At 42.4% G+C, this 25,293-nt stretch overlaps 1 protein-coding gene across 1 annotated transcript in view; it reads right to left on the bottom strand.

Moving 5' to 3' along the window:
• epb41l5 (erythrocyte membrane protein band 4.1 like 5) overlaps positions 1-25,293 on the bottom strand; it is a 153,172-nt gene that overhangs the window by 63,172 nt on the left and 64,707 nt on the right. Inside the window, exons 5-11 of the mRNA XM_060827736.1 lie at positions 22,657-22,701; positions 17,337-17,389; positions 15,827-15,947; positions 15,548-15,635; positions 14,371-14,459; positions 13,151-13,220; positions 5,528-5,697 (exon numbers count right to left, since the gene is read on the bottom strand). Coding sequence (XP_060683719.1) covers positions 5,528-5,697; positions 13,151-13,220; positions 14,371-14,459; positions 15,548-15,635; positions 15,827-15,947; positions 17,337-17,389; positions 22,657-22,701 — 636 coding nt within the window. The remainder of the gene's footprint in view (positions 1-5,527; positions 5,698-13,150; positions 13,221-14,370; positions 14,460-15,547; positions 15,636-15,826; positions 15,948-17,336; positions 17,390-22,656; positions 22,702-25,293) is intronic.

The raw sequence follows: 25,293 nt of genomic DNA, 5'->3' as shown, positions 1-25,293 counted from the left end.
AAGCTATAAATGTGTGGCTGACACAACCAAACATTCTGGGTCATAAAGCCTTATGAATTAGGTTTCAAGTAAATGAAAGATCCATAAAGATCTCTTAGCTCTTCAGGTCAATGCATTTTCAATCTCTGATCTGTGCTGTCAGTTAGACAATGCCCAACTCAAGCTTAGAAAGAAAACACTCAGACAAAATGCATTAGGACATGAGGGTGGGACCTCTATTAAGGTCAGTTTTTATCTCATCTTTTCAGTCCGTGGATGTACAACCCAGTCATGCATCCATTGAACAGTCACTAGGGGGTAAGAGTGCCCACAGAAATTGAACTCCAATCGGAGTCAAAACCGTTAAAGAAAATGGAAGGAAAGAGAATGTGAGGGAACAAAGCTTACAAAAGACAATCAAGGAAAAGATGGGCTGTTTGATAAAAGTTAAAGGATGTCATTAAGATGTTTGTAAAGGGGTCATGTCACTGCAGATTGAACATTATTACATTTCACCACTTTTCTTAAAGGGATTTGCTTCCTTAGACAAGGAAACATTTAACTCAAGTCAATTTTAGAAGTAACACAATCCAAATAATTAGTGCTATATAACACAAGACAACTCCAGAACAAAGTGGATCAAACTCTAATGCAGCTATCCTATGGTTATGGAGAAGTGTGAAAAGACAGTAGTGGGATAAATTTTCTATCTGCACTGATACACAGATTACTCAATCATATACAGTTTGATACACTCACTCAAACCCCCTGTTATATTGCACTATAGACCACTTAATCTGTATTAGTTTTTACGTTCCACAAGTCTCTTTAAAACCCTTTTCCTCTAATTATATCAGCCTACTGATAAGTCTCATATAGATAAGTCTCCTGGGCCTGATGGCATTTACCCCAGGATCCTATGGGAAGCTAGGGAGGAGCTAGCAGAGCCATTGGCCTGGATTTTTATGTCGTCATTGTCTACGGGAATAGTACCAGAGGACTGGAGGATAGCGAATGTGGTCCCATTGTTCAAGAAAGGGAGTAGGGATAGCCCTAGTAACTATAGGCCAGTGAGTCTGACTTCAGTGGTGGGCAAAGTCTTAGAGAGAATGGTAAGGGATAAGATTTATGAACATCTGGGTAGGAATAACGTGATCAGGGATAGCCAGCATGGTTTTGTGAAGGGCAGGTCGTGCCTCACAAACCTTATTGAGTTCTTTGAGAAGGTGACTAAGGAAGTGGATGAGGGTAAAGCAGTAGATGTTGTGTATCTGGATTTTAGTAAGGCGTTCGATAAGGTTCCCCATGGTAGGCTAATGCTAAAACTTCGGAGGTATGGCATTGAGGATACATTAGAGGTTTGGATTAGGAATTGGCTGGCTGGAAGGAGACAGAGGGTAGTAGTTGATGGATTATGTTCATCTTGGAGCGCAGTTACTAGCGGTGTACCACAAGGATCTGTTTTGGGACCATTGCTTTTTGTTATCTTTATAAATGATCTAGAGGAAGGACTTGAAAGCTGGGTAAGCAAGTTTGCGGATGACACAAAAGTCGGTGGAGTTGTGGATAGTGAGGAAGGAAGTGGTAGGTTACAGCGGGATATAGATAAGTTGCAGAGCTGGGCGGAAATGTGGCAAATGGAATTCAATGTAGCTAAGTGCGAAGTCGTTCACTTTGGTAGGAATAACAAGATGATGGATTACTGGGCTAATGGTAGGCTACTTGGTAGTGTGGATGAGCAGAGGGATCTTGGTGTCCATGTACACAGATCTCTGAAAGTTGCCACCCAGGTAAATAGTGCTGTGAGGAAGGCATATGGTGTACTGGGCTTTATTGGCAGAGGAATTGAGTTCCGGAGTCCTGAGGTCATGTTGCAGTTGTATAAGACTCTGGTGAGGCCTCATCTGGAGTATTGTGTGCAGTTTTGGTTGCCTTACTATAGGAAGGATGTGGAAGCTTTAGAACGAGTGCAGAGGAGGTTTACCAGGATGTTGCCTGGAATGGTAGGAAAATCTTATGAGGAAAGGCTGAGGCACTTGGGGCTGTTCTCATTGGAGAAGAGAAGGTTTAGGGGAGATCTGATAGAAGTGTATAAGATGATTAGGGGTTTAGATAGGGTAGATACTAAGAACCTTTTACCGCTAATGGAGTCAGGTGTTACTAGGGGACATAGCTTTAAATTAAGGGGTGGTAGGTATAGGACAGATGTTAGGGGTAGATTCTTCACACAGCGGGTTGTGAGTTCATGGAATGCCCTGCCCGTATCAGTGGTGAACTCTTCTTCTTTATGGTCATTTAAGCGGGCATTGGATAGGCATTTGGAAGTTATTGGGATAGTATAGGTTAGGTAGGATTCGGTCGGCGCAACATCGAGGGCCGAAGGGCCTGTACTGCGCTGTATCCTTCTATGTTCTATGTTCTATGTACTCTTTCTGTTCCTTTCTCGCTCTCAATCTTTTATCTAACTTCCCCGTAAATGCAGCCACACTAATCATTTTAATTATTCCTTCTGGAAGTAAGCTCCTCATTTTAACCAAACTTTGGGGAATGAAAATTCTTTCAATTCCACCCTGAATTTGTTATTAACTATTTTATATTCTGGATTCTGATTTTGGTCATCCATACATTTTATCCATCTATATCATAGAATTCCTACAGTGTGGAAACAGGCCCTTTGGTCCAACAAGTACACGACAGCCCTCCGAGACCCATTCTCCTACCCTATTATCCTATATTTACCCCGACTAATGCACCTCACCCACACATCACTGAACACTTTGGGCAATTTAGCACAGCCAATTCATTTAACTTGCACATCTCTGAATTGTGGGAGGAAACCGGAGCATCCGGAGGAAACCCACACAGACACGGGGAGAACGTGCAAACTCCACACAGACAGCCGCCCGAGGCTGGAATCGAACCTGGGCCCCTGGCGCCGTGAGGCAACAGTGCCAACTGCTGAGCCAGTGCCACCCCTAATCTACTTTTATCAAACATTGCTTTCTTTAAGACCTTTATTAAGACATGACACAAATGAATTATTTTCCAAATGATAAAACCCAACTTGTTCAATCCTTCCTGAAAATCATCACCCTAACGACCTCACCATTAGACCAAAGGTCCATGGATGTTTATTGTCTCATGAGACAATTCAGAAAATAAAAAACTACCACCTTCTCCACCCTATACAACCCCATTTAGATTCTTGTTCCACATGTGACTTATTCACGTGCCAGGCGAATGAAGGGGACACAATACCAAATGGCAAAGGAGTGGAGATGTAACAGAACTGCCTCACACATCAATAATATGAAAAAAAGTGCTTCATCCAGACACAATAGTCACAGTTTAAATCATACCTACAGATGTTCGACCAAAACTTCTACATTTAGGTTCAACTTACTCAAAAAGAAGGTTCTAAATATTCTAATCAGCAATGTTTGGGGATTGCAGTATCAATAAAGGCAATCAAGCAGAACGTGCTCATTTATTGCTCTCAGAATGAACAACTGCTCATCATGGATAGCATAATTAACAGCTTCCATAAAAGGCCCTCCCACTAACTGAGACGGTGTAACAGTGACTGAGGAAGGATTTACACAGAGTCAACATGGGTAGTCAGGACAAAGTTCAACAATCAGGACTAAAACAGGCCCTCATATGAGCTGTCCATTATCTCGCTAGTGCTATAAACATCCCAAGACAAATATGGGGAGGGTCAGCTACTTAAGGCTTGAAGTCCAGTCTGTGCAAAATCTAATCCCACATTCACCAGGAATCCCAACTTCAGGACATGTCTAGTCATTCACTGTAACACAGAAAATGAACCTGTACCTACTAACCAGGTACATTTGTTGGTGACATCTAGCAATTAACATATTAACTTCAATTTGCAAAGTAGACTCACAACGAGGATAGCAGAAGTGTGAAATTATAACCAGTGCTAAAGACTGAAGAGGTCCAATCAAGACTCAGTGGTCTGAAAGGGAGTATTGAGGAGTCTGGACATATCTGATCGGGAAAGAAAAACTCTCCCTGCTCTTCTAAGGATTGATAATGAGAGGGGCACAGATTTTAAGATTGATAAATGAAAGAAAAGCAATATAAGAAAATAGTTTTTCGACATAGACAGTGATTAAGGTCTGGAATGCACTGTTTGAGACAGTGTGATTCAAATGAAACTTTCAAAAGAAGATGAGATTGTTACTTGAAAATGAACAATGTGCAGGGTATGCAGATATGTCAGGGGAATGGGAATAAGTCAAATACATATGCAGGGAACAGGTACAGATGAGATGGACTGAATAGCCTCCCACTGCACTGTAACCATTCTGTGATTCTGTGAAGTCTTCAAAATCACGACAGGGGTATAATAGATTGGATGCAGCGAAGCTGTTTTCACTTGTGGGAGAGTCTGAAGCAGGGGGTCACAAACAAATTTATTTTGTCAACTGAACAAAAATTTTTTTACCTGGACAGTTGAACTTGCCATTGAGTGGCTCAGGTTAACAGCACAGTTGCATTTAAGGGGAAGTTAAATAAGTACCTGAGGGAGACAGGAAGGACAAGTTCTATTTACAGGGCAAGCTAAGGCAAGTTGTGAGGAGGCTTATGTAAACTATAAACAGGCACAGACCAGAAGGTCTTTGTGTTGTAAATGTATATAATATCCACAATGTGAGCTGAATTTGTATTATCCTTGTGGAAATCCCAATTGATAACATGGACTTAAAGGTATACAGGAGAAAGTGAGGACTGCAGATACTGGAGAGTCAGAGTCAAAAAATGTGACATTGGAAATGCACAGCTGGTCAGGCAGCATCCGAGTCAATGTTTCGGGTCGGGTGTGTGTGTGTGTGTGTGTGTGTGTGTGTGTGTGTGTGTGTGTGTGTGTGTGTGTGTGTGTGTGTGTGTGTGTGTGTGTGTGTGTGTGTGTGTAAATGGGGGTGGGGCTTGGGGGCAGGGAATGTGGCATGATGATAGGTGGAGGCAGGGGAGTGTGGTAACTGTGATAGGTTGGTAGGGAGGGTGGAGCGGATAGGTGGGAAGGAAGATGTCCCCTCCATCCCCCACCTCCAACTCTCCCATTCGGCAACACCTCTTGAGCTGTTCCATCTGTCCATCTTCCTTCCCACCTATCTGCTTCACCCTCCGCTCTGACTTCACAGGCTCACGCTCCACCTGCATCCACCTAACACTCCCACCTACCTGTCCCCCGGCCTCACCCCACTCCTGTCCCCCTCACCCTTCCCCCCCACCTCTATATTCCTGATGAAGGGTTTATGCCCAAAACATTGATTCTCTTTCTCATCAGATGGCTATTTCCAGCGCCACACTTTTCAAATTTAAAAGGTATATACACTTTAAACTAACAGTCACATCCTTTTATTATTCAAAGATCAAGCCCCTATCTACAATTGCTTTCTCGACATTAACACATTTTCAATGAGTTTCCATTTTCACTCTATCTGCCAATCACCTTCATAGACTCTTCCACCCTCCTGCAAGCATGCTGTCAGGTAATTTAACAGATCCCTCCGTCTCTTACCTGTATCTGAACCTGGAGCCCATCCGCACAAAGGCTATCTGGTTCGACTTCTTCTGGACAGGTCCCCGCAGACGGAAAAACGCATGGTGTTCCACAGCACATTTCCAGAGGTGTTTACAAGCCTTTGGGTGATCCAGTCGGAATACAAAGGTGTGTTCTTGTTCTTTCCCCTGGTGGGGTGGAAAATAATCATGTTCAAGTCATTCACTTGCTGGTCTCACTGGGTTTTGTGCTGTTCCTTATCGTAATGGATGCCACATGCGACTTCTTAGCACACAAAGCATTCTGAAATTTTTTTTTTTGTTTTACCATGATTACCATTCCCTCACTCTCCCAATGGAAAATAAAAATGCATTGCTCTGTGCAATGCAGTTCCAGGAAGTCCCAGGTTTCCCTCCCACCCATTCGGGACTTTTACTGAATTCAAATTCCACCATCTGCCATGGCAGGATTCAAACTCAGACTCCTCAGGCCATTATCTGGGTCTCTGGATTAACAATCTAACAACAATGTCATTCAGCCATTGCCTCCCCATTCTAGACCTTCCCATGAAGGATGATAATTTGCAGCAGATCATGCCAAGTGACCAGAGACTACAGGGTGGATTTTATGCTCACTAGCATAAGGTAAAGTGAGGGCTCATATCCTGTGACCTGCCCACTGCTTACCCTGATCTGGGAGCTACTGAACGAGTAGGTCGCCCACTCGCCCTAAGGTTATCTGAGGCCCTAGAGTTGCTAATTAATTGCCTCAGCCCAGCCCTGGCCAGTGGCCACTATTTTGCCTGTGGGTGGAGACAGGGTGTTGTAGGAGAACTCCATACTACTTGGAGAATGACTGGTGTAACGGTGGCTCAAAGTGCCATCTACAACCTCCTGTGTCGATCAGAGAGCACCCCGCCCCCACCTCCTCACAAACATCCTAAGCATTATCAAATCCTCCAGCATCTTTGCCCTCGATTCTCCCCAGCCCTTCTGATCCCTACCCCACCAACCTTCCAAATCCAGTCTTCACCATTTCTCCCACTCCACCGACCATAGCTCCACCTCTCCAACACTCTGGGCTCGGCCCCAGAAATACCCTGGATTTCCCCAGGTCCAGGTGCCCTCTTTGTTAGGACTGCCTGCAGTACCAGCTATGGACACTATTCTAGCCCGCTGCTGATGCCATGAATACAGGTGATTGGCCAATAGTTCTTAAAAAGGGAGGACAACTCACTCTAAAGCAATGGTGAAATATTGCAGAGGGGATGTCGTCACTATGGTGGGTGGGCTTGTCACCAAGGTTTCTGCCAAGAGATGGAGACCCCAAAAAATCCAGGCCTTAGAGAATCTACCAATAGGTCAATTTCACAGACAGATTACAAACCTGGCCTCTTGAGATTTAAAAGCATCTGATAGCAATTTAAATTAATATCCTATTCACGCAAACTGGAAAAAGCAATGTTAGGAAGAGAATAGAATTTTTTTGTTAAACAGAGTATATTACCACCAAAGAAATAGCAAATTCCAGTTTTAAAAAATATTCCCTTTAATATCTCCCTTTTTTCTATCAGAAATTATTTCGGCCACTGCAAATTAAAGAGAATTCCCACAAAGGCAAAAACTGCTGCCTCAAGAACAAGGGCAATTGGAATTTAAAGCAAGGCCCCAGACTTTGTGCAGTTGAAGGGAAAATGTAGAGAAGAAGAGGTAAAACCAGAGATGAAGAGTAAAGAAAGGAAAAATTGGCATTTATAGAACCTCATTTCACTATATCAGGGAGAGCCAGCATGCGTTAAAGCCAATTCAAAACAAAGCAACAAGGGAAGCAAAAACTGTCAATTTACACACAGCAAGCTCCCACAGGCAGCAATGAGGTAAACAAATGGATAATCTACTTTAACTGCAATGGTTAGGAATAACATTCACCAAAACTCTTGACAATCTCTCCACTTATGTTTAGAAAAATGTTGTGGGATCTTTCACAGGATCTGGATTTAAAGTGTAATTTGAAAAGGAGGCATCTCTGACAGTGCAGCACTTCCTTAGCATTTCATTGAACTGACAACCTAACTTCCGTGTTCAACTCTCTGGAGTTGGACTTGGGATCCAAAACCACTGACCGTGGAAAACAGTGATGAGCCAAGACTGTCACAATTAAATATGGGGTAGGAGGAAGAGAAGAATAAACATATGGAAACTGGATCCTGACAAAACCTACACACCAAAATGTCAATCTCTCCCCTAATTTGAAATCGATTTACAAAATTATGAAAGCTTCTGTTTGGAAAATAAGTAAAAAAAAAGGGTTAGGAGATGGACAGATAGTTATCAGCCAGTTAGCTGAATATCTGCTATCACAAAAATTTTAAAAGAGTTTATTAACTTTTTAAGAGTAAAATGAGGAGAGGTTGAGCAGGTTCAGCTTGTATTCTTTGGAGTTTAGAAGAATGAATGCAAAGAGACATCATTGAAATTCTTAGGGTCTAGAAAAGATGGATGAGGACTGATTGCTCACCTGTGAGAGAATCTAGGACCAGATGGTAGAATCTCAGACTAAAGGGACACTCATTTAAGATAAGATGAAGAGGAATTTCTTCTCTTCCAGGATAGTCAAATCTGTGGAATCCTTTACTGCAGAGCATTATTGAGGTTATGCCATTCAAGGCCGGGATATAGACTTGTAGTTAATAAGAGAAGCAAGGTTTATAGGGAAAAGGCAGGAAAAGTCGAGTTGAGGATTATCAGATCAGCCATGATCTCACTGAATGGCAGAATAGACTTGAAGAGCCAAATGACCTATTTCTGCCTTGATGTTCTATTAGTCATTCCACTTTAAGCCAATATTTAACACAATTATCAATGTTATCGGTCATTCACTATCCTCAGCTCCTTCAGCCATCAGTCCTATGAAAAGCCTCATGTAATTTATCTTTCATAATTCATAGAAAGGTATAACCTGACTTTTCCTCTTCACTGTGTAGTTCTATAATTTTCAGCTTCTCTTTCTGACTTCCAGCATTTATTTTCCTTAGGGGTTTGAAATATTTGGGCACTAGCATATTCAAATATGTAGTGGTATAGTGATGGTGTTGCCCCTTTAACAAGGTTATGATGTCCTTGGTTTTTTTTCAAGAGGGGTTGTAAAGTCAGTGGTGCCAAAATGGCTAACTCACACTGCTTAAGTTAACAATCAGAGGAGACTTTTAGGGTTTTTAAAAAAAACAGTTGTACAATGAAAGGGGAGTGGCCAGTTCTCCCAGTTCAGGTTGCTTCTAGTTTGGTTTAGTTTTAGCAAACAGTCAAAAACTGCTGGGAAGCTTGAGAAGCAACTACAGTGAAAAGAGGTTCCATGCTTCTACAGAAGTCTTGCCTGCCTGTAAGAACCTGTGTATGAATTTACTTTTTGCCAAGGACCGTGTTGATAGGATGTTGCTGGAATTGGAACAGCATCATTACGATGCAATTGAGTTGGCTGGGTTTCAAATAAGTAGTTATTCTAAATTCTGTTTTCTTTGTTTCCGTTTCATCTGTAGTGTGTAAATACATTTTGTTTTGTTTAAAGCCAAGTAGTTTGACCAGGTGCATCACTTCTGGAATATCTATCTCACATCTGGCTAAAAACAATAAAATGTGAGGGTCTGGGCTACCTTCTTCAAACATTTTGAGGGGGTCTGACCTGGTCCATAACAGTGTCAGTTCAGTGGTGAAAGGTAATCACTTACCAATTGAATTCTACAACATCTGTAACTTGGGAAGATAAGGTTTCAATAGGAAGTGCTCAATAACCTCAGCGTTCGATAGCTCATGGCATAACATGGCCATTTGGAGTCATACAGATAAAGGAAGTTTCAGATCAGGGATTTAGTGTGTGTGTGTGTATGTGCATGCGTGTGTGCTGCAATTAATCTCAGATTTGTTTTGTGCCATGAAGGAGGAGGAGGAGAAGGAAAAACACTTATGACTGTTGTTAGGGCATCCCGACACTTATCGATCAAAGAAACACTCAGCAATTCCTTGTGATGAAATTTCCTGCTAACTTACACTGCAGGCTTGATTAGTCTCAAGAGTGAGGCATTGGAATGATGGCAGCAACTGTTGAGCTAAAACTCCAGTGCAAGCCCTGACTTTTAGGAATGGGTGAGGATATAAAAGTAATGATGTCATAGATCACTGGCCCCAAACCCTGATACACTGAGAAACACAATATTGTTCCTATCTTTATTTGTAAAAAGAAACTGTCTCATATAAAACTACTACAATCTTATTCAGCACTGCTACCTTATCCTCTTCTGGCAATGCAATGGAAGGTCACCACAGCACTGCTATAGGTAGCTTTTAAGAACTCCATAAGCAAATGCCCAACTCTTGTGGAATCTTTCCAATCCAGCTTGTGTAGCTGCCCAGATAGAAAGGCAGCCCACCATCTGGATATAAGGCTGCAATAAACATTATCAGTGGAATTGGGCTTTCTGACAACACTGGATGAAAATATACTTAATGAATCACACAAACCTTCATATTTCAGCAGCTTTTGGATACTGTTGTAATAAGTTACTTCAGACGTGACCTTCAGGAGAAGGCACAATTTGCTGATGTCACAGAGAATTACCTGCACATCAAAAAATAAATTTGCAGCATCTTTTGGAAAAAAACCCAGCTAATTTGATCAGGAAATTAGGAAAAATCCCTAATTTTCAGATGCTGCTCACATACAGCATATCAATCATATTCAACCAGCTTAGTTAGTTTTTGGTCTACCACATCCTTGGGACAGAAGCCTCATCTAGCAACAAGCCTGCGAGTTGCAACTTCTGCAGGTCTCTCTCATGCAGGTTGGGGAAAAAAAAAGGTCCTCCTCACAATTGAAAAAAGGATTCTCGACACCTTAACTTAGATAGGGGTTTACCTCAAACAACCAGTTTTAGTTGTTGTGGTTCTGTTCGCCGAGCTGGGAATTTGTGTTGCAGACATTTCGTCCCCTGTCTCGCTTTAGTTTTAGTTGTGTAGTTTGTGTTGTGGGGTAAAATATCCTAAGGCCAACCATGGGCGTGTAATCAAATAAGCCACTCACACCTAGTCTTCTAAAGATATATCAAAACAGCTGACCGAACTATTTGGTTTTAAGGACTGCCTTAAGAGAGAAATATACAGGCATGTAGTTTTAGGGAAGGAATTACAGAATTTAAGGCCTGGACAGCTGAAGGCATAATCAACAGTAGCACTGCAATATTTAAACTGGGTATGGAGAATTGCTGAGATCTAGAGAATGCTGTAGGTGGCTCCAGAGATAGGCAGGAATAATGCCAGGGGCAATTATAAAACAAATGGTCAGAATTTAATACAAAAATGTAATTGATGAAGGTGAACCTAACTTGATGCAAAGAATGGCAAAGGGAGCCGAGACTTGGATGAGCTCAAAGCCAAAAGCCACAATTGGAACTGCTGAGGCTCGAGGTGACAAAGGAGCAAAGATGATCTAAACATATGCTTGCTTTTTCTATCAATTTACTTTTCTTTCTTGGCAGATTTTCTGCCCTTCTCTCAGAGTCTGTAGTTGGGCTGCAATTACATGTGTTAATGCTGCAAGTGCTTAATGACTGTTAAGATGGAAACCTCCCTTAGTTGCCTAATTACAGTAATCAGATTCTAAATGATCACACATTTCATGCTCATGTCTTCACCTGAAGGCACCAGTCTGGGCAATTGCTACCTTGCAATAGCTCACCCAAGTGGCCACCTTTCTTGTATGAATCGAGGAAATGAATATTCACCAGTAAATCAGCCACAGGCAAGCACCGCCTAGCCATTACTGAGATGCCAAGTCATGTGCTCACTTGGAATAATTCCACATGTTCACTTAAAGCAGACAACACAACATTTCATTAAAATCTGGCGCACACATATAATTTTGAACTTCCACAGCCTTGGAGTAGTAACTGTGTGGAGTGCCCATCAGAGTATGCGAGCAAGAGCAAGGGAGTGAGCTCGGGAAAGAGAGAGCGTGAGCAAGTGTGAGGGCGGCGAGAGCACGAGCGTGAAAGAAAGAACGAACAGAAGCAAACTAAGTGGAGAGAAAGAAAGAGAGAGAACTAAACTATTCTGTCTAAGGATGCAGGAGAATGTAGATTTTCCATGATGGCACAGTTTAGACACACATTATGCCTCACAAATTTAGAGATTCAAATGCAAGTGAGTTGACTGCATTCAGGTGTACAATGGTATGGACTTGACGCACAGCAACAATGAGAATGCAAGTGAAAGTTGAAGGAGCAAAAACAATGAAAGGGCTGCATTAGAATATAGCTGTCATGATTTGGAGTTGGACTGGGGTGTACAAAATTAAAAATCACACAACTCCAGGTTATAATCCAACAGGTTTTAATCGAAAGCACTAGCTTTCGGAGCGCCACCCCTTCAACACACAACCACCTGATGAAGGAGTGGCACTCTGAAATTTCGTGCTTCCAATTAAACCTGTTGGATTATAACCTGGAGTTGTGTGATTTTTTTAACTTTGCATTAGAATAGAGGAACAAAAATACTTCAGGCTTTGGTAGAGCTTAAAATGTTTCCGAGCCCAGCAGCAGCCTTTACCACAGTTGAAGAATCAAGCTGTTGTGGATATTCTGAAACAATCTGTTATTCTGTTGCAGCACAGTAGCAATGTCCCTGCCTCTGAACCTCAAGACATGGGTTCAAGACCCACTTGTTCAGGTGTGAGCCACATTTACAATAATCTTGGTATTGCTTATTCAACACGACTCTTTTACTTAGATTGGAGAAGGTGGATATCCCAATTCACACTGGAGCACTTCAGGTTTAAAGGAAACCCCCAACACACGTGTCGCACTGTGGCTCGGTTATTAGTACTGCTATCTCACAGCACCAGGGACTCGGGTTTGATTCCTGCCTCAGGCGACCAACTATGTGGAGTTTGCACATTCTGTGTCTATGTGGGTTTCCTGCAGGTGGTCCGGTTTCCTCCCACTATCCAAAGGTGTGCTGGTCAGGTGAATCATGCCAAATTGTCCATAGTGTTAGGTGCACTTGTCAGGCGTAAATATAGGATAGGGGAACGGGTCTGGGTGGGTTACTCTTCGGCGGATTAGTGTGGACTTATTGGGCCGAAGGGCCTGTTTCCATACTGTAGAGAATCTAATCTAACAACACATGCAAAGTGAAGCTAAAAATAAGGAACATGTATGAACATAAGTAAGTAAATCACGATCTACCGCTGTGTGATGGGTCTTGAAAAGATGTTATGGACTAAGGTGTTCAACAGGAGAGGTGGTTGACAACAGGCTTGTCCTCCAATCCACAGCATGACATCCCTGCAGCGGATCAGCTATAATCTCACTGAAACAGTGGAACAGACTTGATGGACTTAATGTCTCATGGTCAATTGCAATGCCCGAGAACCCATTTGCCATCCTTCATTGGGTTGGCCAATTGGGTAAACCATGGTGGAAAATATAAATGACAGCCAAGTAGCTGTTGTCACAGGTTCTGATCACATTTTAGTCTGACATCCTGAATCCTGCAGCAAAATCCTGCCTACACCACAATTCCCAGCATGCCCGATGAGATGCAAGCTAGTCCTGACCAGATAAACACAATCACTGCTAAAACTCTGCCTTACCTGCTCATCATCTTCCACTACCACAAGAGTTAGCTTGCTTTTCTTGAATTCCAGTTTGATGATCTTAGGCCTGAAAGTAAGGAGAATGAAACATGAGCCACATACAATGCCAAAGTAACTGAAGCAGCAGGAGGTCTCCCTCTCCAGATTGAAGCACAACCTGTTAACTTTTCTAACACTTACTTATTGCTACCATAGCAATGGGACAGTGATCATTCTCAAATATAACACAGATGAAGCCACTATACGCCACACACAATTGACATATGCATGTAAAACATCAGCCCAAACATTTCAGCATATGTAACAGAACACCTCAACTGCATTACAACACTCCAATCGAATAGCTGCTTTATTGGAACATGGTTAGCTCTGATGGTTAGAGCGTGGTGTTAATAATACCAAAGTCATGGGTTCAATCTCAAGCTGCCAATGTTGCTGGCTTCAACTTCAGACTTTATTTCTGGCAATGGCCTACTGTTATTATCACTAGACTATTAAGCAAGAGACCAGGTAATGATTGGGAGACCTGGGTTTGAATCTTGCCACAGTGGAATTTGAATTCAATAAAAATCTGGAATTAGGAGTCTAACAATGACAATTAAACCATTGTCATTTGCTAAAAAAAACCCATCTGACGACCTTCAGGGAAAGAAATTGCTGCCCTTTATCTGGCCATACAAGTAACTCTATACTCACAGCAACATGATTAACTCTTAACACCCCACCCCCTAACCCCCCACTCACTGAGTAATCAGGCGTGGGTAGTAAATGTTCACAAACTGTGAATACATTTAAATAATTAAATACTGACATATAACCTTCAAAGCAATAGTGTTCCTTGACCTACCAAGTGCGTTCTTAAAAAGGTAGGCCCGTACCTTAGAAAGTAGGAGCAAGGATAAGCCATAAGGCCCTTTGAGCCTGCTCTGCTGTATAATATCATCATGACTGATCATCCAACTCTGTACCCTGTTTTCACTTAAGCTCCTTTGATTTCTTTAGTTGTAAGAAACATATTTCCTCCTTAATGGAAATATACAATATTTTGACATTGACTGCTTTCCAAGACAAAGAATTCCACAGATTCACCACTCTCTGGCTGAAGAAATTTCACCTGATCTCAGTGCTAAGTGGCTGAACCCATTTCCTCAACTATATTCCCCAACCCTGGTGAAATCATTAGCTTAGATGCGTTACAAAAGGAAGACTGAACTCACCAGAAAAAGAGTCCAATCTTTGTTTCACCTTCAAATACCAACACCCCTGTTGGGGTCAGGCCCAGGCTGTACTCATTTTCATCTCTTCCCTAATTATGAAAACAGGATTAAAAATTACAAAGAAAAGGCAAGTCTATATCTGTGGTAGAAAAGGGTTATCAAAAATGGAATGACATCACTGAAAAGATTGATTAGAACACATCCTAACTCCACCCAAAATTAAACTCAGCTTAAACTTGAGGAATGTGGAAACTGAATCTTGATTAACAATAAAAGCAGAAAATGCTGGAGAAACTCAGCATCTCTGAAGAGAAACAAAGTAAACACTTCTGAAGAGTCATATCACACTCTAATGTTACTCTCCCCTCACAGGCTGGCTGAACTTCTCCAGCATTTTCAGCTTTTTATTTCACATTTCCCATGTGCGTGGTTTTGTGTGGCCCTTTGTTCATTCTACTTGGAATTACAGCAGAGCGGGGAGACTGGGTCCATTTCCGAACACCATATGGGACCCTTGCTGCAAAAGCACACATTTGAGAATGAAGGCAGGAACAACTCAGCTGTGACATATGCCTGAAAGGTTGCTGAACTGGAAATTTGGGCTGGATTTTCACACCTCGAAACCAGGATTTGGTGGCGTCAGGCCTGTTCCCCAATATTATGGCCCTGTCTCTTACCTTGCAGGGCCTGCCCTCAGGGTTGGCTGGTTAAGGGAGGGGCTGGATTGTGGGCTACTGTTCCTCACAGCAATCCCAAGATGATAAGGGGGCAGGGGGGCAGCAGACAGAAGCTGAAACAAACAGGTTAAAAGGGCACCCCCACCCACTCTGTTCACTGGGACACCCACCCAGTTCTAGAGATGACCACTCACACTTCCACCACCTCAGTATAGTAAAAACAATCCCCCAACTTCATTTCTCTCTTCAAAGATGCTGCCTGAACCCTTTGCATATCTCCAGCACTGTTTGGATCTCATTCACATCCAAATCTAGATTAAATTCTGGAAAACAGTGAATACATCCATGACAGCAGCATTGTTTATCTTCCCAAATTCACCCACTCCTTATTTTGATCCAACAAAACCAGAGAAAAACTCAGCAGGTCTGGCAGCACGTGTGGAGAGAAAGCAGAGTTAATATATTAGATCCAGTCACCCTTTTATTCAGAACTCACTCACTTTGACCTTGTGCATGTCCACTCCATACATCTCCAGCCATTTAGCTTTATTGAGATAATTTATTTCTGCTTGAGACGGTGACTGACCCCTGCAAACAGAGAAGATTTCTTGTAAAATTCCCCTGCTCATCACTATAGCAGGGTGGCTTAAAGCATTCTTTACTTAAAGCAAAGCACAACACCTGTTTGGAGTTACAACAAACCTCTAACGAGACAGGAGGCCACTTAACCTAAATGCCCCACACCCCACATCCCCCAAGAAAAGGAGGCAATATCAGACCTGCATTCTTTCCATTTCTCAAAGATGGCAAGCTCCATTTCTTCGGTCTGATTTGGCACAAATCTGAACTCTGATACAAAGTCTGGGCCATGCTCAGAGAGATCGCAGTCCCCCACCTCAGCTGTAATCAAACAAACCAGAGGAAAACGAAAATAGATTCAACTAACGAGATGAAGGTTTTGAACTACAGCATACCCCTACCTCAACTTTGTACCCCATCAATAAGAAGAACATTTGCTATTTGATCTAAGAACTGACAATAGCACTCTAAAGTCAGATTAATAGGAAGAGCAAAGGTAAAAGCCTAATGAACACGAGTGGACACTGGCAACATCATGTCACTAGCTAGTCCAGTTGCCTTCGCGACACCCAAGTGAACTTAAGAAATAGAGGCCTGTTCTTCAAGCTGATTTAAGCTTCATTGTTGGCAGGTCAAATTTCAACAATTCCCTACCTGGCAAAACTGTGAAGCACCTTGACCAGCTGGTCAAGGTAACAATAACTTCCCAAGGACAACTCAGGAGGAACATTAATCACCAGTCTTCAAATAGAAGGTTTTTAAAAAAATTCATTTGTGGGACTTGGGTGTTGCATGCAGGGGCAGCGTTTATTGCCTGTTCCTAGTTGTTGTTGAGAAGGTGGAGGTGAGCTGCCTTCTTGAAATGCTGCAAACCACCTGCTGTGGGTTGACCCACAATGCCATTAGGAAGGGAATTCTAGGATTCTGAACCAACAACAGTGAAGGAATGATGATATCTTTCCAAGTCAGGAAGGCGAATGGCTTGATGGGGAACTTGCTGGTTTAAGTGTTTTCATTTATCTGCTGTGCTTGTCCTTCTAGATGGAAGTGGTCGTGGGTTTGGAAAGTGCTGTCTGAGGAATTTTGGTGACTTTCTACAGGTCTTGACAGTAACATCACAAAAGGATTTAATTTTTAAAAAAATAAACAAGGTATAAATGGGTCAGTCCAATCTTTTTCAACAAAATTCACTGTACAGAGAAATTCCAGTCTTTTGAAAGTCATCCCAAATAATTCCTAGGTACTGCCAGAATAATATATAACTACCATTGTTCAGTCCACTGTCTCTCAGATCCCCTCACCTTGGTTATAGAGCTTTGGAGGCAAGCCAGCACATGATCTGGTTCTGCTCCAAAATAACCCCCATCTGGAGCAGAGGAGTACGCTTGGAAGGTACTGCAAGAAATCTCTCAATCCATACAGCACTACAAAATTATAACCACCAGAAGCTCGAGAACATGATACCAGCCTGTTGATCCATCGGTCATAAGATACCATATTCACCATTTCCTGCTTTTGAAGTGAAAGGCGAAACACTCCAGATGTCATACTCATCAAACATCATCCCCAGAGTCTTTCTGAGGATTATCTTACCTCAGCAGGGCAGAGTCACAGCAGTAAAATAAGGTTCAACCCAATCTTCATTTGAAAAATAAAATACACGTGACTTTTTAACCTTTATGCAAAAGCAAAATAATCAGAATATCTCACCTTGGATGGCGTAGGCTGACAGCTGGACAGATGTGTCAAAAGGGCATTCTAACCTGGATAAGTGAAAAAGAAACATGTTTAGTTTACAATAGTAAATGCAAAATTAAGTCCTATTCAAGACACTAAATGGCACAATGCCATAAGGCGATGTGATTTGATTCTGTGCCCACAATTCACCATCCAAATGCGGTTCCAATCATTGTTTGGTTTCAAGACAGCAAGTGAAAAGGTACCCATTTTCCAACACACAAGGTCAGATTAACCTGTATAACATACCTTTACTTCTAAGTGAACAGGCTGATGGGATTGACACACAAACATCATAAACTGATGGTATTGAATCACACTAGTTCAGGTTTTGAAGTATACATTACTTTGTTTTTGGTAACGTATCATAGTACCAACCCTCAGCCTAAATGTCTTAAATGCTGAACCACTTTTCTTTGAAGTACTTTAGCAGTATTTGTAGGAATGAATGGTACCTGTCTATTTGTCTTATGACAGTACAGCCTCCTCAAGCCTGCTCCACCATTCAATAGGACCATGGCTCCACTTTACTGTCTGTTCTCCACAATCCTTAAATCACACCTTTGTCAATCCAACGTATGTCTAATGCAGCCCTGAATATACACATTGATTCATATTCAATGTTCTCTGTGCAGGCAAATTCCAAAAGCTTACAATATTTGGAGAGAAGAAATTTCTCCTTGCCATCCTAAATTACAAATATTTATTTTTATATCTGCCCTCTAGCTCATGAAACCCCAATGAAGGGAAGCATCCTCTGAGCATGTACCCTGTTAAACTAGCTAAAAGAAAGGTCAATATCCCACATGCCTCCCCATTACTTGCTGCACATACCTACTAAGGTTTTGTGTTTCATGTAACAAGAATATTTATGTTCCAATGTACCACAGCATGCCGCATTCTCTCCCCAAGTAAATATATTCCACTTCTCTATTGTTCCTGGATGAGTCACAGCTTCCAGAAACTCTCAGGTGAGAGCAGCAACATCAATACCCTCTCAATTAATACAGCACGGGGCGGCATGGTAGCACAGTGGTTAGCACTGCTGCCTCACAGCACCAGGGACCCGGTTCAATTCCCACCTCGGGCAACTGTCTGTGTGGAGTTTGCACGTTCTCCCCGTGTCTGCGTGGGTTTCCTCCGGGTGCTCCGGTTTCCTCCCACAGTCCAAAAAATGTGCAGGTTAGGTGAATTGGCCATGCTAAATTTCCCGTAGTGTTAGGTGCATCAGTCAGAGGGGAATGGGTCTGGATAGGTTGCTCTTCGGGACTTGTTGGGCCAAAGGGCCTGTTTCCAAACTGTAGGGAATCTAATCTAATCTAATCAAAGCACCCTGGCTTGGGATAAATCTAATCCTTTCTTCTTTCCTGCACTAAAAAATCTCCCAAACCACACCTTAAGAAATGCAATAGTTCAATGTGAAATAGGTTGTTTTGGCAGTAAGACTAAAAAAAGGAGAATATTACTTAAATGGAGAACAACTGCAGAATTCCAACGTACAAAGGGAGCCAGGTGTTCTTGTGAACAAGCCACACAAAACGTATTGCTTCCTGTACTTGCATATTAAAAGGAATCAGGCTGGGCCCACAACTATTTACAATATATAATTAATGACTTGGATGTGGAAAGTGAAGGTACTTTCTCAAAGTTTGTGGATGATACAAAACAGGTAGAGTTGCAAATGGTGAAGATGACAGAGCCTGCAGAACGACATAGACAGATTAAGCGAGCAGGCAAAAAATTTGGCAGAGTGAATATAATCTGGGGAAATATAAGATTTGGCAGAAAGAAGAGGAGCTGAATATTGTTTAAATTCTGCAGAAAGCTTTGGGACTGAGGGATTTAGAAGTCCTTTTCCATGAATTACAAAATGCTAACATTCCAGCCCAGCTTAGGGAAGACAATTGGAATACCTCAAAAGGGAATGGAGAATACAAGTAGGAAGGTTGTGCGAAAATTTTCCAGGGCACTGGAATACTGTGAACAACTTTGGACCCCTTATCCATGGAAAGATATACTGGCATCAGTGGCATTCCAGAGAAGGTTCACTCGGCTGACATGTGGTATAGAGGGACTGTCTTATGAGGAGAGGTTTGAGTAGATTGGGTCTGTACTCGGGATGCAGAAGAAAGAGAGACAACCTAATCGAAATATACAAAATTCTTACGGAACTTGACAGAGCAGATACAGAAAGTTTGTTTCCTCTTGTGCGAGAGTCTAGGACCAGAAGGCATAACCTCAGAATAAGAGGTCCCACATTTAAGACAGAGATGGGAAGGAATTTCTTCCCTCACAAGTAATGAAACTATGGAATTCCTACCATAAAGAACTGTCAAGGGTGGGCCTTTAAGTATATTCAAGCCTGATACAGACAAACGTATAATCAGTAAGGGAATTGAGGGTTACAGGGAAAAGGGAAGGAAAGTGGAGTTGATGGTTATCAGATCAGCCATGATATCATTGAATGGGAGAGCAGACTTAATGGGCAGAATGGCGTACTTCCAATCCTGTGTCTACGTATCAAAGGCAAGCAGAATGTTATCCTGTTTAAGAAAGGAATTCGTCATAAAAAGGATGTTTTACTTCAATAATGCAAGACATTGGTGAGTCTCTATCTCAATTACTGTGTGCAGTTTTAATCTCCTTATTGGGAGAAAATTAATTGCCTTGGAGGCCATTCAGAGAAAAGTTACCGGATTGATACCTAGAATGAGCAGTTTGCCTTCAAAGAACATAGAATAGCGAACATTACAGTGCAGTACAGGCTCCTTGGCCCTCAGTGTTGCACTGACTTGTGAAACAAATCTAAAGCCCATCTAACCTACACTATTCCATTCTCGTCCATATGCTTATCCAACGACCATTTAAATGTCCTTAAAGTTGGCGAATCTACTACTGTTGCAGGTAGGGCATTCCATGCCCCTACTCCTCTGAGCAAAGAAACTACCTCTGACATCTGTCCTATATCCATCACCCCTCAATTTAAAGCTATGTCCCTCATGTTAGCCATCACCATCTGAAGAAAAAGGCTTTCACTGTCCACCCTATCTTATCCTCTGATCATCTTGTTTGCCTCTATTAAGTCACCTCTCAACCTTCTTCTCTAATGAAAACAGCCTAAAGTCCCTCAGCCTTTCCTCATCAGACCTTCCCTCCACACCAGGCAACATCCCGGTAAATCTCCTCTGCAACCTTTCCAATGCTTCCAGATCTTCCTATAACATGTTTTCAGAGAAAATGTTGGACAGACTGTGTTTTTTTTGTTGCGGTTCAGAAGACTAGAGGAGGAAGTTTAAAAGGTCTTAAGAGATCTTGCCAAAATAGTGTGGGAAATATTATGTCCAACTGTGGACGAGTCCAGAACTAGGGGGCACAGTTTTGAAATTAGGGACTACCCTTTTATGAGAGGAGAAGATTTCCAAGGGGTGGAACTCCCTGCCTCAGGTGGCAGAGGAGTCATTGAGTATTTTAAGCCGAAATAGGTTCACTCCCCTCAAGTTCCTCTAAGGTCATTCAGGGTGGATGAGAATGTAGAATTTGAAACAGAATCAGATCATCCATGATCTTCATCAATGGCAGCGCAGGTTGAAGGGATGGCCTTTTCCTTTAAATTTGCATGTTCATATTTTACAGGCATCTAGCATAAGGACAGCAAAAGAAATTTACAACACGTTAAGAGCACATTGCACTATTGATCATCAGTCTGGAGAACACCAATGTCGCAGAATGTCATAACACAACATTGACAGATGGGGGTAGGGGCTTTTGGGGCAGACGGTGTAAGAGGGGTTAAGGATTATACATCTCCACCTGAATAGAGGGTAAACAGCTCACCTACCACTTCCACAGGAAGAGGAACTGGCCATTCAGCCCCTCGAGCCCGTGCCACCTTTAGGTGAGGGAGAAAATACAATTCACAGAACTCAGAAATAAGCCACTAGGTACAAATCCCACCTGAGTTCATCGGATCCACCAGCATATCCACCTATCACTTCCTTGCACCTCTCCAAACCCTGAAATGCATGCATGCTATCTGCCTCAACTATCCCAACAAGCTTCACATCTAACCACTCAGAGTGATAATAATTCCTCCGCATTCCAAAGTGGACCCATCTTGGACTCAAAACGTTAACTGATCCTCTCTCCACAGATGCTGCCAGACCTACTCCAGAGTTTCTCCAGCATTTGGTTTTATTTCAGATCTCCTGGTATTTACAAGATTTTGCTTTTGCTCTTCTGATTTTTCTCATTGGATTAGTGATAAAATTGCAACGTAATATCAGTGCAGTCGAGGTCATTGAAAGGCTTATTTTCAGCTCTCCCCACCTTCTTTAAAGGCACGGACACATGCTGCAGTAGAGCTCTAGGAGTGCTGGCTCTCTCCAGTTCCTAGGCCAGTGGCCATCTATTGCCTCACAGCCAGGGATGCATTCCCACGCTAATTTCCCATGGGTACAACCAACTGCAGAACCTGCTGCTGTTCTCATCCAGAACTCACTTCTATTCCATTTCTTACAGAGGTTAATGAAAAGCAACCAGGAGCACTGAACACCTCCACCACCACCCCTACCCCCACAATCCCTCCCCCACGTCCGGCTCATTCCTCAACCAGCCTCTGACCAGCAACACTAAAGGTTAACCACAGACTGGGCTTTGAGCCAAAATATTTACAGTTGGTGCTACTCGGCCTCTCACTAGTCAAGGTGTAAGTAACTGCAAGCATCGCTAACCCATGAAAATACGTCATGTTAAAAGCCAATAACTTTAAATGTGTGTTAAAACTGACCGAATATAGTGTTTATAGTTTCAAACCTCCCTGGTACAAAGTAAGAATTGGGTGCTTGTTTTCAACTGTTAAAATTCACACAACACCAGGTTATAGTCCAACAGATTTATTTGGAAGCACTAGCTTTCGGCGCGCCGCTCCTTCATCAGGTGAGTGTGGAGAATAGGATTGTAACTAAAATTATATATTGAAAAAGAACCGGATAATTTGTTACATCTTTCACCTTTTAGAATGACCATGTTAATTTCAGTTTCATCACACTGTAAACTTTTGCTATAAATTCTGTGTCTTACGATCTTTTTTCCACAATCGGCTGATGAAGGAGCAGCGCTCCGAAAGCTAGTGCTTCCAAATAAATCTGTTGGACTATAACCTGGTGTTGTGTGACTTTTAACTTTGTATACCCCAGTCTCCAAGTCATGTTTTCAACTGGTGCAGGAATGATGAACCGAAGGGCCCTTTTCTGTGCTGTAGACCTCGATGACTCAAATACGAAACAATACTTACTTGCCACTCAGGATGTCCTGCTTCAACTGAAGTACAAATAGGTACCTGTAGATAAGCAAGGAAGCACAGTCAAAACTTTAACCAAACCCACTGGAAGGTCATTTTATAACCTGAAAAAAATACAGCAAGTTAAGATCCAAAATGGCACTGACTGCATGAGGATGGTGGAATCAGATTCAATAATAAATCCCATAAAAGTAAATAAATAAATGCACATAGTGAACAAAGAACCTTAGAGCACAGCAACAGGCCCTGTGGCCCACCAAGCGTGCGCCAATCCAGATCCTCTATCTAAACCTGTCACTTACTTTCTAAGGATCTGTATCCCTCTACTCCCTACCACATTCATGTATCTGTCTAGATACATCTTATGGTTGGATTATTATTTCGAAGAGCTACCATGGAGAAGATGGGCTCTTCTGGCCTTCTTCTGCACAGACTACAGACGCAAGACAAATCGACAGGCTGCATGCTTAACCCATGCCAAATGCTTAGGGAACAATTCTATATGCAACCTAAGATAAGAAAAGAAAAGGTCACCCTCACAACGAGAAACTACAGGCTGATTTGCTCTCTGACAACCAGTAGAGAAAAGAAAATCCCAGAAACACCATCAAACACAGAAAGGACTTTAGTGCTTCAAATCGATGTCATGGTGGTTTGATCAGGTGACTGAAGGCAGCTTTATCAAGGGTCAGTGTGTGACAGTCTTAATGTCACCCAGGGGACAGAAGCAGGCAGAAAGGTCACGGAAACTAGCAATCCAAAACAGGCCAGGTCATCACGGTCAATCAATCCATTTCATGGCCTAGTTCCAATTACCTCAAGGACTAAAAGCAGATTATTTGGATTGGATGCCATTACAGCTTTAATAGAAGATGTATCCAGGTAAATAAACATGATCAGTGAGTCAGTAAAAAACAGAAAAGTAGTCAAGAGGTTCAAACCGCATTGTTAAAAGGCATTTGCAACAATTTGAGCACCCCTCCACCCATTTGGATGAGTGCTGCAACCAGGCATATTTACCCTCCCAACACATTATTACCTCCTCTCCACTTGCACCCTCTACTGCTGCCCCTCAATGGTATCCTCACTTCTCCCGAAGACATTGCCTATGGATCTGTATCCTAACTCAAGCCAATGAAGGTCAGCCTTTACCCTCCCCACTTCTTCACTACCTTTGAACAAAGCACAATGTCCTATCACCTACAGCAGCACAGCCAAGCCCAATACTCACCTGGACTGGACACCTGTGTGTCTCCAGTGAATGCAATTAAGGCCAAGATTCCTGGATGATTACGCCCTGCATTCTCAGTCAGGCCCATGTCAACCCCAGAAGAACAGAGGCCAAGTGAAGCTTATTCTACTGCTGCCGCGCAATCAACTCAGCTCCATTGAAAAGGGGACCAAACCCAATAGCTTCTTGGAGTGAGAGTGTCAGAGGCATCTCGAACATCACAGATAGCAAAGCAGCCAAAAAGAGCATTACAGGCAGTGTTAATTTCCATTTGAGATTAATTTTGGAGACAAAGATTGCATGTACTTTCCACGTCCTTGGAAATCTTTCCCACTCATGAATGAAGCATCGCATTGTCAGGGACTGATATTTACATGAGAAAAAAAATCTATCGTGAACACCAAGTACGTTACCATTCCATTATCCCTCCCAGGTTTTGTTATTGCATGGAGATTTATGTTTGTTCTGTGCAGAGACTTAGCAGGCCAACAGGTTCCAGCATGTATATTTTTAAAGAGGCACTGAACTGTAGCTAGCACTGAACATTCTTGCATACACACTATGGGGGAATTGCCATCTCTGTACTGAACACACATTGCCCTCTGGAAATGATCCTGCTGGAAATTAAAGGCACCAAGTCCCTCAATACCATCATTTCCTTAAGACAGTTCTGCAAATGGGCCTTTTGCACACTGCTCCGGTTCCTACTGCAGACTTTACCAGACAGTAAGGAAAAAGTGAGGACTACAGATGCTGGAAATCAGAGTCTAGATTAGAGTGGTGCTGGAAAAGCACAGCAGGTCAGGCAGCATCCGAGGAGCAGGAAAATCGACATTTCAGGCAAAAGCCCTTCATCAGGACTGACTTTTGCCCGAAACGTGATTTTCCTGCTCCTCAGATGCTGCCTGACTTGCTGTGCTTTTCCAGCATGACCCTTTATCAGACAATATTCCAGTTACTGATCAGTGTACAACAGTCATCCAGAATTGAAACAGATCTCAGCAAGGGATCAGAAGACTCTCGGCCTCTAATTGGTTGAAGAGGTCTCCAACCTGATTGCCCATGCTTTGTGGCAATCACAAGTGGGTTGGCCATTAGACATTCTGCATTTAGCAAAGGTTGGAAAAAAATGGGGAGAAAGTGGATACAAGGGTTCCTACTGCTGATCAGTAGCCAGCTATTAGGAAAGTGAGAATCTGAGTGAGCTTGCCTTGGCGGCAAAGACTGTTTCAGAACATTGAGTATGACAGGAGTAATGGCTCAGCAACTTGCACCCCAATCAGAGTCTATGTTCTCTCAAGAGGAAGAGAAGCAAGAAAGTTTTTTTATGGAAATATTTGGCAACTGTTGCCATGTCATTCCAAAAGGCCTTTAATCAGATACGATCATTGAAGTAAAAG

The sequence above is a fragment of the Hemiscyllium ocellatum genome, chromosome 7 (genome assembly GCF_020745735.1).
Source record: "Hemiscyllium ocellatum isolate sHemOce1 chromosome 7, sHemOce1.pat.X.cur, whole genome shotgun sequence".
Taxonomy (NCBI): Eukaryota; Metazoa; Chordata; class Chondrichthyes; order Orectolobiformes; family Hemiscylliidae; genus Hemiscyllium; species Hemiscyllium ocellatum.
Note: the sequence above shows the minus strand (reverse complement) of the source record. Positions and strands in the feature narration are given on the sequence as shown.